The following is a 14,357-nucleotide window of genomic DNA, read 5'->3' on the forward strand; positions in this document are numbered from 1 at the left end:
AACACATCCAGGAATTTGGTTGGCTGTACCACTCCAGAAAAACCATTTTACAATGTGCTTTGTGTTTTGCTTTTTAAACAGAGAATCTAAAGCTTTCCACATTGTTTTCCATACTAAAGACTATCAGTATCACAGAAAAAAAGTGTTAATCATCTTCCCAGGACTACATAAGCATAGATTACATAGTGAATTCTACTAAGGCTATAGTTTCCTTTGTGGTTAGAAACAGACAATAAGGGAATTTCAGATGGACTAACTCTGTTCTTTACCTAGTGATTGTTGCTCTCATACCACATGCCTACAAGATGAATACATGTGTATGATTGTATCTTTGATTTATCATTCTACAATATTTTTCTTCATACATGATATTGTGGGTAATAATTTATTAGTAACACATAGTATTTCCTTTTTGAAAGGACATTGTTTCACTGTTGATGGGAAGAGTGAAACAACTTATGAGAACTAAGAGCACATTATGTGGAGAAACTGAAGTTGAGCTCTAAGTTTGGTTCTTTGTTTCTATTAGAAAAGAAACTGGGAGAGACATGGCCTATATCTTTTCTTAAGAAGGTGATAAGACAGGATGTTGAACAGGAACTTCTCCTTACTGTCTCTAAGGCCTAACTCCAAAACTGTTAAAAGAAAACAACTGAACTGATCACATACTAAAACAATTAATGAAAATGGAATGTATATACACAGAAGCAAGGTTAAAATGGCTGCGCCATATGTAGCTCATCTGAACAAGAGGAAAGATGACAAAATGGATCCTAAACAGTTGAAATTCTTCTTTCTCCCCACAGAGTGTCACCCTTGCTCCACATGTTTTCAGAATTTTCTCAACTTGAAATTTCTGGGGCACAGATGGTATAAGTTGTGTTTCAGTACAATTTATCTCAGCCTCTGCATTGCTTTGAGAAACCACTTTTGGTCCTCGTTGAAGACTTGGAACAACAAACAAGCTCCTTTGTCTCATTTTATCCCATTAAACTCAAACCTGGTTTCACCCTGACCTCTCATCGCTCTTTCTTTGATCTTATTTGGCCTGTGCCTCCCTGTCTTCCCACCTAGATATCATCTTATTTCTAAAGTACTTTCTCATAGAAAATCAACAGTTGGTGAAATGGCTGTGAATGATGGCCAAGGTTTGGACGTCTAACAAGGAGTGAGACCATCACTTGGTATGAAGATTGTGTAAATTCCTGTTTCTGGTATTTAGAGACTGAGTCCTAATAAAAACTTTTTGACTGGCCGACTACCTGACTGACACCCACACTTTGAAGAGGTCCAAAGAGAAGTAGAGAAAATATTGCCTCACCAACTCCAGCTTAGCATACTGAGAAATAGAGAAAATTTCATATGGAGATTTTATAATAGATACTTCTAAATCATTGTCTAGATCTCCTGGACCCATCACTAATGAGTTCTCATGCCCCATTTTCCATGTCTCTCTGAATTATTTTTCCAGCCTGCATATCATTTTAAATGGGTTTAGCTTTCTGCTTATGAAAAGATGATCAGCTGACATGCTAGCATCCTGAATTCCATTTATTCTCCTCTCTTCCCACTTCCCATTCAGCCTGCCAGTCTCTCTCTATAAAAAGATGGCAGGAAAACTTGGTGTTTGTGTCCTCAAAGCCTCAGCATTAATTTTGGACGTGGACTTCTCAGCAGCATGTGTGGAACAATGGATAATCTTTTTAGCTTAGTAAAGAGCAAAAAATAGAATATTTATAGAATTATGTTTAAATACTCATAAAGAATTAATAACTACCATTATTTAAGAGACTACACAAAAGAAAGAGAAAGGGCCAGTTTAGAGTAGACAGACCCTAAAAGATGTTAATTGATTTGAAGCCAGTATTAACAGTGTCCCTTTCAACTTCTCTCCTGATGTTTTGACATGAGTGTACACATTGGGTGGGGCTGAGCAATTGACAGGGTACAATTGGGGAGTAGGGAAAAAGTTGAGGATAGGGTTGAGTAGAATATAGTCAGGGGAGGAGGGTGTTGTTTATTATATTTCTCCTTCCATTTTTAACCCATTGACACTTAAAGAAAGTTTAGCTTATAATTCTTCACTATTCAGGCTATTCAATGTATTAGTTGGCACCTATACACATCCTCCTCTATTTCTAAACAAGCCATCCTATAATCTTCCTCCACTACATGGCCTCTTTTCTTCATTTGCCCTTTGTTTCCTCTCTCTGGTGGCCTCCAGGGTAGAGGAGGGAGGAGGTTGCTCCCAATTACTGATTTTCTTCTGCCTTGGGGTCTCGGCAGGTGCATTCATCCTGATCACAGTTAGCAGCAAATGGAATGACCTAGGGGAAAGAAAGGCAGGTTGAAATAATGCATTGTGTGTGTGTAAGAGTGCATGCACACGCGTACACGTACGTACACATGTGTCAAATTTCCTCCTTTTCAGCAAGTTTGATTTTCTCACTTAGTCTAGGAAGAAGTAGAAAATTGTTTGTTAATATTATGAGAGTTGACACTAACACTTGCTTCTCTCATTTATGCATCATGTCATTCTGGACAAAGTAAGCATCCCTTGCTTGGCTTTCTTTATATAGAAAGTGAGAAAGATAACAGATACTATCCCAGAGACTTCTTGTGTGGTTGAAATAAATGGATGGTTTTTTACATATATTGTCAGGCACTTATAATTAGTTTCTGTTCTAATATTCCTACTGATGTCTAATATTATCTTTGTTGCTGTTCTCAATATAACAAAATTCCTTTAAATTCAGGAAATATATACACTACTATTTTGTGTTTACTTAGAAGGCCGGAGGTTGAGTGGCTTCATTTAGAGTAATGACAATATAATGTTAAAGCTCAGAATCTACAGGCTAGTTCTGTGATTTTGACTCCTGGGCATTCTCTAGGCATTGAAATCATCTCTGATGCCCTAATAAGCATCATGTTTTGTGTTACTTGTGTATATAATACATTTTGGCTTTACTACCCTCGTTTTACATAATAATCCCTCTTCCATGCCAAAGATACTTCAGCAAAAGTTGGTCTTCTCCTGTTTACCTTGCTACCAACGCACCTCTTTTTTTCTTATTATTGTCAAAGTGATGTACAGAGAGGTTACAGTTTCATACATTAGGCACTGGATACATTTCTTGTACTGTTTGTTACCTCCTCCCTCATTGCCCCCTACACACCTCTTTTTGTGTGCCCCAAACTCCCACCAAAAAGAACTGGAAATTTTGGAAATATGATCAAAGTGGCTTGATTTCCATGTTTCACAAACATGGAAAAGTAGCAAAGGTTATATTCTTTGGGCATTGTCAATGAAATATGATTTTTGAAAAAACGGTCATATAAGACACAATTCGAATTCTAAATACATTTTTAGTGATGGGTTTATTTGCTGGTTGGGCATCTAGGTTAGAGAATGGATGGGGCTGTTTGGGGAAATTTCTAAGTATATGTGTACATTGACATAAAATGTGACTTAGTAGTTATAGCAACAATCTTGAATTTTGTATATATTGGCCCGAGGCACTGAAATCAATGAGCAGGTTTACAGAGTGTGAGATGGGAGAGAATTGTTTGCTTTCCTCCTAAGTGACCATGTCTTCTTGTACAGGAATGGGAGCCTTGACCAATTACTTTCACAAGTGAGAAGGAAAACTAGGTAGCCTGATTTCTCACCAGTTGTCCAACATCTTAACCTCTTTCTCTTAGGTCACAATTTATTGTTCTATTTTAGACAAAAGAGGCCCAGATTGGATAATGATATGAGAAACCATTATGTGCTCTGCTCTAAGTAAGTTAATGCATATATGTGTTCAGAATTGTGTCCTGCACATTGTGAGTGATCAATCAATATTTGTGAAAAAGAGAGTATTCAAGTCTGCTTATAGACAATCATCTTACGCATGTAGAGAAATGCAAGGAAACAGCATATGTCCATTTTTGATTCATCAAATTGTTTGGTCAAACAGCTTCAAATATCTTTGGAGTACTTGAATATCTACTCATATTAGTACAAGATTTCAGTCTACTTAATTTTGCAGACTTGACTGGAGACTCTCTGCTAAGAATAATGATTATAAAGCACATCAAGTAAAGGGCTACTGCTCAGGATAGGGGCCAATGAGTATTCTAGGTGGCTTGTGGGAGCCATTCATTCAACATGGGCTGTTAAGGTACTATCTAATGTTATTATGTTTAGATGAATAATAAATAGAAGCATTTTGTTGGCAATCCCGAATTCTCAAGCGGAAGAAGAGACCATTATTATTCTGGCCTACAGATTTCCCTGGAGTGAGTATGAGACTTCCAGCAGCAAAATTTATTGCTTTAGCATTGGGCCACTGGGTTGACAAATTAGGATCAGTATTCTCATACAGTGTTCTCACTCTCTATTTCATATTGGAAATGGCCAGAAAATATCAGGAATAAAGAGACATAGTACTAATGTTTCCTGAGGATTCACACTAAATATCCTCAATCCTGTCAAATTTAGAAGCTCCCATATTCATTCATTATACACCATAAAGGAGAACCACCCAGGTCCTAGAATCACTTTGCCTCCCCTGAGTCCCAAGTGCCATCTTACCTTCTTGGAGGAGAGTGTGGAAGAGCAGCAGTCACCCCCGTCATAGTGGCAGTAGGCCCGGTTGTTGATAGTGTCACACCATCCATCTGCTTGGAAAGGCTGTTAAGGAGACAGAGCCAGTGGTCTCTAAGTAGCCTCACTAGACCTCCCCTTTCTTTCCCACTCACCTCTACCACCCTCCAACCCAATCTGTAGAATTCCAGACAGTATGAGAGAGTACCCAAGGGCAGGATGGATTCTCAAGAAGCGGAAAAACCTTGAAGTAAAAACCTGGGTCTCCAGAAATGCCCAGTTTCAATTATAGCATGAGGTTCTGACTTAGTGTAAGGTCTGGGATGGGTGGTTAAACTCCTTGACCAATCATTTTGCTTTCTTGTAGTAACTGGTCTTTGGAGTTACATAGATTACACATAGTCTCACACATTACAGCTCTTACTACCTTCAGAAAAAACTTGAGTTTTAGGTAAGATTGGTTTGAAAACTTCTATCTTATTTAGATGCATGGAGATGATAACTCTAGGTACTGCAAAGCTAGAATTAGACAGAATTTGGCACTAGCTGTCATATGTCTTGGCTTTGAGCTGCTTCTATTAAGCTACAACCTCTAGCCCTTTGCCTGGTGCACTGAAGCCTTTACTTAAGGACTCTAAAAGTATTTAAAGGCTACAAAGACTCAGTTGGTGCCTGTCTGCAGTGTGTTGTCCAAAAGATGAGGACACCAAGGTTGAAACTGGAATATCCCCACATGTGTCACCACATGACTCATGGACGCTAGTCCTAGGGTTAGAAGAGAAAGAGCTAATACTCTTCCTATTGCTGCCAGCTGATGGGAAAGAACGTGGGAAAGGCATCTAGGCTACACCAGAGCTAATGGACTGTTTCACCCCAAAAGGGAATGTGTGATAAGAACAGCAACCAGCAGTTAAAAAAATAGTTCAGCGGGGATGGGAATGTGGCTTAGTTTTAGAGTGCCTGCTTAGTATACATGAAACCCTAGGTTCTATTCCTCAGTACCAATAAGAAGAAAAAGCCAGAAGTGGTATAGTGGCTCAAGTAGTAGAGTGATTGCCTTGAGCAAAATATATTGCAGGGAAAGTGCCTAGACCCTAAGTTTAAGCCCCAGAACTGGCAGAAAAAATTCAGTGGTGCAGTACATTGCTTCTACACAGACAGGGCTATCTCCAAAGAGAAACATGATCCCACTACATCCAGGAGGTTTTATTATCCAGTCCATCTCTTCCAAAACATTGGCAGATCATCTTTCCAAGCAAATGCCCAAATGCAAAGCCTCAGGAAAGGTCTTATGGTCAAACACTTTGGGTCCCAGAACTATAGCATTCTGAGGTTACTTTCTAGTTTACATGTTCCATTCACTTCTCTTCCCTGCCCTCCTTAAATGTCAAATAGAAATAGTCCACTGTGCTTTGAGGAGATAGATCATTCAACTAAAAAATGGCCATTAAATAATTTTCAGTAATTGAGTTACATCAGAACAAGCTCATCCAAGTCATTACTTCAATGTTTGATTTATTCTATGAGGTCCTGAAGTCACTTGAACATTTCATTCCAGTTGTATACCAGTTTGCCAACCACTGAAAAGCTGCTACTTGTGGGTAGGTCCCATCTCAACAGCTATCCCCCAGCTGTACAGCAATGCTCATGAGAAGGAAGAAGCCAAATGAACTTTTTTCCACACAGGCTTCACTGGGATAAAAGACAAAGATTCTGAGATAAGCATATGTCCTTAATACTTGAGCCAGTTACTCTGGCTTTAAAGAACTTGGAATAACTATACAGTCAGGACGTAGGTCCAAAATTGCAGCCGGACAATGAGAGATGAAATAGAACTAGTGCATCCTTAGCATCTAGGGGTTCTCTGAGAGGACCACCTACATTTTCTGAGGTTTTTCCAGTTTCTTTTCTCTTTCTCAAAGATGTTGGGAGTGTCTTTGACACATCCAACATGACATCTGTTACTTTTCTTCCAACCTTGACTGACTCATTGGCAAAACTTAATCCATCCCTCCTTTCTGTCCCATGCTATTATCTATAAAAATCCAAAGGAGCTCTCAAAATACTATTTAATACATATATAAATATGTTCTTCCTAATGTATTACTAAAGGTACCTAAAGATATATTTTCATAAGAACAGCCTACACCTTTGAATAGGTTTGGTAAAGAATCCGGGATAATATTTCTTTGCAGAGTTTATAGCATGAATGTTTTTCATCTCGAAAATACGAAGAAAGCTATGTCAAAAACAGCAATCACAGCCTAGGTGACCTTCCCAAGATTCCACTGAGCTTTTACTTTGAGGCCCCCAAATAATTTCCTTCCCTTCAAGGATCATCAGGAGAGAGAAGAGGGTTTATAAAAGACAAAAAATACAGAGAAAAGATCAGAAAGTCCCAAGTGCCTAATGCACTCTATACCTATTAGTATTCATTGATTCCCCACCCTTGAACCTGCCCAAAACAACCACTCCACCCTCAACAAACACAGTCTCCTATGGAAACATATACCTGGGAAGTCTGACATCTTGAATCCAAAGTTACAATGGAAAAAAAATAGGAAGGGAAACATGATTAATTGATCCAAAATTTGAAAGTATCTGAAGGCTGAATGTAGAGGAGATTTTAAATCTTAGAATCCAAAAGGTGTCGGATTTAGGTCATCACTTCTCTTGCAGGAAACATTCCCAAGAGAGGATGTCAGGCTTGGTTTCTAGGTCCATAGTGCATGGGGGTGAATTTTACCATCCACTAGTGCACCTTACTTACCCCAAAACAACAGAAAATGATATTCTAGGTGAGTCTATGTTTCAAATTCCCTAAATGAATAAACTTCTCACTTTCATTGTATCTATGCTAATGAAAAGAAAACATCTTTGGAAAATGTCTGTTAACCTGACATTTAACTACTTACACAAAAAAGAAGTCACCAAGATGAATATTTATTATTTTCACTATATTGGTAGGCAAGGCTTGATAAATGTGCCTCTCACCCACATGTACTCATATACACACACAGACAAACACACATAGACACACATGCAGATATATACACACATTTTGTGACTTATCTTTGAGGCAAAACTTTTAAGCCCTTAGAATTTAACAAAAGTGTCAGATGCAGGTGGCTCATGCCTGTGATTCTAGCTACTCAGGTGGCTGACACCTGAGAATTGTGGCTGTGAGACTCATATCTCCAATAAACTATCTACAAAACCAGACGTAGCACTGTGGGTCAAGTGGTAGAGCCCCTGCCTTGAACAAAAGAAGCTCAGAGACAGTACCCATGCCTAGATTTCTATTCCTAGGGTGGGGAAAAAAAGAATTTAGAAAAAGTAAATAAATCCAAGAGAGTACCTGGACTACCATCTTATGATGTATAAACTTTACACCTACTTTAGGTGTTACTGTAAAGCTCATGTTTCCAGCCTCCTGGGGGAAGTTGTTGCCTAAGAAATTGAGACAACAAAACAAGTGACTATAAAAGATGAAGCAAAAAGAGAAAAAGAGGAAATGGTTATCCTATATGACCTCCACACCCTTGGAAATTACCAAAGATGAACATAATTTCTTCTTCATGTATAAATGCTATTATTAGAGGAGAGAACTTTTATGATAGGATAAATTCAACCCTTCTCTGTCCAATGACATTTCCTTTTTACAGTGGTTATCATAGTGACAGCCTCAGATATGGTGGCTCTCTCTGTTTTCTCTGCTTATACTAGTTATGTAGTTGCTCAATATTCTTCACTCCCTATCAGTGTCTATACCACGTACTGTTGTAAAGATAAAAAGGACTTTAAACATGATTCTAGTCCTTGAGGAAACCCACTGAAGCAATCTTAGCTGAGTATAGTAGCTCAATGCTAACACTAAGACACAGACATGAAAAAAGGATCTAACCTACATTTCTTAAGGAGGAGAAATCTGCCTTAAGAGATTGCTTCAGTTATATCTAGCCCCTATATAGAATAGCATAGCACTACATGGTTTTGTAAGAAACAGGAGTATGAGAAAACTCCTTAAGGGAAAGAACAGGATTAAGAAAAAAAAAAACCAAAAGGAACAGGTCTTTAAGACTAGCTACAGAAGCTGGGTGGTGGTGACTCCTGCCTGTACTCCTAACTACTCAGAAGGCTGAGATCTGAGAATCATAGTTTGAAGCCAGCCTGGGAAGGAAAGTCTATGAGACTCTTATCCCCAATTAATCACACAAAAAATCAGAAGTGGTATTGTGGTGCAAGTGCTAGACCACTAGCCTTGAGCAGAAAAGCTCAGGTACGGTACCCAAGCCTAGAGTTCAAGCCCCAGGACCAGCAGAAAAGAAGAAAACGACTACCTACAGAGTCCACTCTCAGAAAAGTTCCATAAAGGTTGACTGATGATTGGTAATATCTCTGTTCCTTGAATCAGACTAAGAAGATTATTTTTTTCTATAGTTCACAATAGAACTCAAGACCACAGGTATATTGTAGGAAGACAGTTTGGACTTCAGACCTTCTGCTCTGATACCTTGCCAGTTGGAATCTAAGCCAAAGGGTTCTGAGTCCATATTGGTAAAGTTTGAAGCCAATTCTTACTTTATTACCTTGAGGAGTATCTTAGACTGGAAGATGTTATGTAAAACTTTTCTTGCTAGCAAAATTTTTTTTCTCTCCATATTATTTTCAAACAAACTATCACATTATGAGAATGAAAAATCAGACCCTCTCTATTTATCCATATTGTTTGGGCTACACTATGCTCCAAAGGAGCTCATTTCTAAAGAAGCTCGGGTGCAACTCATAATAGAGCCCTCACAGCAGAAAAAAGCTGTGTACATGGAGACAAATCAAGGTACCAATTTACGGTTGTTTCTGAATCTTCACCTAAATGATGATATCTCATCTGATCTTCATTTTCTTGTGTTGAGCTTGAATATTTATTTCCTCCCAAACCAATCAAGTATTAACAGGTGAGACCTTCAAGAGGTGACAGGGTCCTGAGGGCTCTATTCTAATAAATGGTGTCAGAAAAGAGTTCTTCACATAATGACCAATTGGCCTCTTCTCGTTCCTTTTCTCTTTGTCTTCCCCTTTCTCTGCCCCTTTTTCACTTGCTCTGCTGGGAGTCAGTGGTTCATGCCTGGAATCCTAGCTACTAAGGAGGCTGAGATCTGAGGAACACAGTTAGAGGCCAGCTCAGGAAGAAAAGTCCCCGTGAAACTCTCTTATCTTCAAATTAAAAACAAACACACAAACAAACAGAAGTGGTTCTGTGGCTCAACTGGTACAGCACTAGCCTTGAACACAAAAGAGGCTCAGGGACAGTGCCCAGGCCTTGAATTCAACCTCCACAACAAACAAAAATATTAAATAAATAGATAAATAGATAAAAAATTAAAAGGTACCCCCCTCTCTCTCTCTCTCTGTATCTTTCTCTCTGTCTGTCTTCCTCTCTTCCATCCCTACTCTCTTCTATCTTCTACCATGAGATAATGTACCAGAAGGATCATCAGCCCATGCTGACTCCTTGATCTTGGACTTCTCAGCGTCCAGACATGCTTTCAACCAATAAACTTTCATTCATTATAAATCACTTGTTCTTAGTCTCTAGATGCAGATAAATAGACCAAGACTCTATAGTTCTGCTTAGTATGATCATTTCCTGAGCTTCATACCCAAAGACTTTAAAAATCACAAATATTGAAGACCTGTTACAAGCAAACATTGGGAGGTCTTTGTACCTCTCACTGATGCCTTGTTACTAGAACCCTACCTGCTTATCATTAACACAAAAAAAGATAAAACATGCTGGCAATAGATATGGGGCAGAGGGAACTATTTCCTGTGATGGGAACCTGACTTTGGACAGTAGTATGGGGGTTCCTTGAATTATCAGGATTCAGCAATCCCACCACAGGGTATATGTCAGGAAATGAAATCACAATGTTTAAAGAGAGATTATTTTGCTTGTTTGCTTGCTTATTTATTTTAAAGGAGTATGCACAGATGAAATCCAAAAGACAGAGGAGATATTGAAAACTACTCAGTACAAAATCTCCATTTTACAAACGACACAATGGAGCTTTGAAAGGTAAACCATCTTGCTTTCATGGCTCATTAGTGCTATCTGTGAAAAGAGCCTAGATCTATTCTAGGGTTCTAATATTCTCCTTGCTATAGTATACTCCTATTTTCTGATGATTGTAGTCATCTCAAAAAAAATGAATTTGCTTGGGCCCCTCTACCAAAGAGGTTAAGGTATGCACCCATTAACTGAAAGTGAACACAGCAATCCATTGTAAAGATAAAGAATAGGCCATATAGTTAATCTCAATTCTCCTGCACCCTCACAACATCACTTCTCAGTGCCTCAGCTGTGGGCTAGATTTATCCTAAAGAGGATCTTAGCACTCTAGTTACTCTGAAGTTTGGCGCTGGAGAGACCCATATTCCCTGGAGCTTGGCATTCCCAGGAAGAAGCAACACCATGCTCCAAGCACATGAACAGGTGCCTGCAACACAGAAGCATTGACTTCTGGGACTCATAGCATTAAAGTAAAGCTCTTTTCTCCTCACCGCAGTCATCTGACAAAATAAATAAATAGAGTTGTTCTACTCCTCCAGCATTCACCACCTTGGGATAGGAGGGCTCACATTTGTAGGATTGCTACAGTCATCTTGTAGAATGTTAAATATTTAAAATAGATATCATTTTGGTGTGTTTTTCTGAATTCTTATTTATTGTCAAAACGATATACAGAGGGGTTACAGTTTCATATGTAAGGCAGTGGGTACATTTCGTGTACACTTTGTTATCTCCTCCCTCATTTCCCCCCTTTCCACCTCTCCCTTTCTCTCTCCTCCCATGACTTGTTCAGTTGGTTTACACTAAATGATTTTGTAAGTATTGCTTTTGGAGTCATTTGTCTTTTTATCCTTTGTCTCTCAATTTTGATATTCCCTTTCCCTTCCCTAGTTCTAATACCAGCATATACAGTATCCAGGGTACTCAGATGAGATACAGTGATAGCACGGGGACAACCACAGGAAGGGGATACAAGAGGATCATTAACAACAACAAAAGCTACGGTTTCACATGGCATGTTGAAAGTAATTACAAAGGTGATATAACACTCGTTTCCATAACATGGGGTTCATTTATTTCACTTAGCATCATCTTATGCGTTCATAAGGGCATGACTATTGAACTCTCGTGATCCTCTGCTGTGACTAACCTGTGCTAATTATTCCCTATTAGGGAAACCATAGAGTCCATGTTTCTTTGGGTCTGGCTCACTTCACTTAGTATAATTTTTTCCAAGTCCTTCCATTTCCTTACGAATGGGGCAATGTCATTCTTTCTAATAGAGGCATAAAATTCCATTGTGTATATGTACCACATTTTCCTGATCTATTTGTCTACTGAGGGGCATCTGGGTTGGTTCCATATTTTAGCAATGACAAATTGTGCTGCGATGAACATTGTTGTGCTGGTGGCTTTAGTGTGTTCTTGCCCCACTCTTGGGCATCTACCCAAAAGGTTACAAATAAAATAGATATCTTGAGATGGATCTTGCAGGAATACTTTTAGATATCACCTCTGGGAAAATTTCATCTGCCTTCTTGCATCCAAAGAGTTCTTCCAACCTCGGGGTTAAAATGGGATATTTTGTGCACATGTGCTGCAGACCTTCGTATTATGAAAGACTACTGCAGACTCTGGATCCTATCATCTTTGTAGTTCCAGCCAATAATGCTGTGCCAGACACAGCATTTTCCCAGAAAATAACCATTTCCATAACAGCAGAGTTTATGACCAGATCACTCCTTTTCATTATTCCCCTAGAATGATTCTACTAGGCATGTTGTTTTATGACGATCACAAAACATAGACTCATCTCTAGGTTTTTTTGTTTGTTTGTTTTTTGTTTGTTTGCCAGTCCTGGGGCTTGAACTCAGACTAGCACTCTACCACAGCACCACTTCTGGCTTTTTCTATATATGTGGTGCTGAGGAATTGAACCCAGGGCTTCATGTATATAAGGCAAGCACTCTACCACTAGGCCATATTCCCAGCCCCTATATCTAGCTTTTAAGAACATCCAGTACTGTGTTTTTTTTCATTCTTGATCATAAATATAGATAATAAATATAGAGTTGAGAAAGATTCATACACATGCATATTTTAATTGTATAGGTGTGTTGTATATTTATGTATTTTTTACTAGAAGCAGAGTACTGGTATACACCTATTTCTGGAGGTAGGAGGAAGTAACTGTATACACCATCTGAATATTCTTCCTCTGTAAGCTATCTTTTTTTTTTTTTTTTGGCCAGTCCTGGGCCTTGGACTCAGGGCCTGAGCACTGTCCCTGGCTTCTTCCCGCTCAAGGCTAGCACTCTGCCACGTGAGCCACAGCGCCGCTTCTGGCCGTTTTTTCTGTATATGTGGTGCTGGGGAATCGAACCTAGGGCCTCGTGTATCCGAGGTAGGCACTCTTGCCACTAGGCTATATCCCCAGCCCCTCTGTAAGCTATCTTAAACATGTGGAATAAAATTTAGTAAGCACTCAATAAATCAGCATGATGAATGTTTCAGGGAAACTTCCACTGCTTTTCCTTTTGCATGCTTGTATATGAGTTCCCTGAAAATAGACTCTAGTCAGAAAACACTGGAGATTCTGTCACCAGCACCTCAGAGGCAAAGTCATGTGTTTTGTCATCTTTGATAGTCTTCTGCCCATTTGTCTCAACTATGAACACACATTTTGTGAAGGAGCGTGGGTCAAGTGCATTGGAAGTGAGTCTAGGACGTGGAAAAAATGAAGCCAGGGAAAGCCTGCCTAGGCTCTGGGAATTAGGCCAGTCTTCAAAATCATAAGGATTACCTGGGTAATCTTAACCTATGCGAAAATACAAAACATCACAGGCATCTCTTCCCTGAAAGACACCAGAGAAAGACAGAAATAAAACTTTCTGGAATTTACTTTCCACCCCTAAATAATCTTCCCCTAGCCTCTTTCATGTAGCTATAGTAGATAGAGCTCAGTTACACAAGTTCCCCAACTCAGGTCCAAATACACCAACCTACTCCACATATATAGCCCAACAAAATCCAACATGACTGGCTTTTGCCTACTATTAGGCAGGGGTGGGCAGAATTGGTTATTAATGGCAGCAAGGACAGGATAGTTAGGGGGAGGTTCTGATGGAGCCCACATATGTCAGTGCCAGAACTATGTTGCCTCAGCTAGCATCCTGCTTCTTTAGGTAGGCAAGAGAACAGCATATCCCTCCACATAGTCACACACAAGTCTGAGCAGTCTTTGTCCGTCCTTCCACCGAAAGCCCTGCTGTAAGCTATTACTGTGAGGCTCTCCCAACACCCAAATGATCACTAAGGAATGCTCTTCCATACCTTTTGCCTTTTGTCACACCCCACCTGTCATTAAAACTTTACAGAATATGAAAGCACCCAGTGCTCCATTCCCAGGCCTACTCCATTCCTTATACCAATCTTCATGATCACTGAGTCACTTCTTGGCCTTTCTATAATAAAATCTAAACTCTATGACCTAAAACAAACAAATAAAAAATACCCCACCCAAACACCGTTTTTCTCTTTCAGCACTAGAGCAGTGATGATTTCCCTTTTATCTGGGGCAGATGATTCCATACACTCAAGTATAGATTTATGCCAAAGATTCCTCATTCTTTGTCATCAAAGTCTTTATGGTAGGATCATCCTCTCTCCTTGAACCACACAGAAATATTTCTC

At 39.3% G+C, this 14,357-nt stretch overlaps 1 protein-coding gene across 2 annotated transcripts in view; it reads right to left on the minus strand.

The window, feature by feature from the left end:
* Nucleotides 1-1,214: 1,214 nt before the first annotated feature.
* The window catches only part of Pappa2 (pappalysin 2), a 233,811-nt gene continuing 220,668 nt past the window's right edge, over nt 1,215-14,357 (minus strand). For both annotated transcript variants that reach the window (XM_048356418.1, XM_048356419.1), the window contains exons 22-23: nt 4,583-4,681; nt 1,215-2,327 (exon numbers count right to left, since the gene is read on the minus strand). In XM_048356418.1, the coding sequence (XP_048212375.1) occupies nt 2,253-2,327; nt 4,583-4,681 (174 nt within the window). In that variant the 3' untranslated portion in view covers nt 1,215-2,252. The remainder of the gene's footprint in view (nt 2,328-4,582; nt 4,682-14,357) is intronic.

The sequence above is a fragment of the Perognathus longimembris genome, chromosome 11 (assembly GCF_023159225.1).
Source record: "Perognathus longimembris pacificus isolate PPM17 chromosome 11, ASM2315922v1, whole genome shotgun sequence".
NCBI lineage: Eukaryota > Metazoa > Chordata > Mammalia > Rodentia > Heteromyidae > Perognathus > Perognathus longimembris.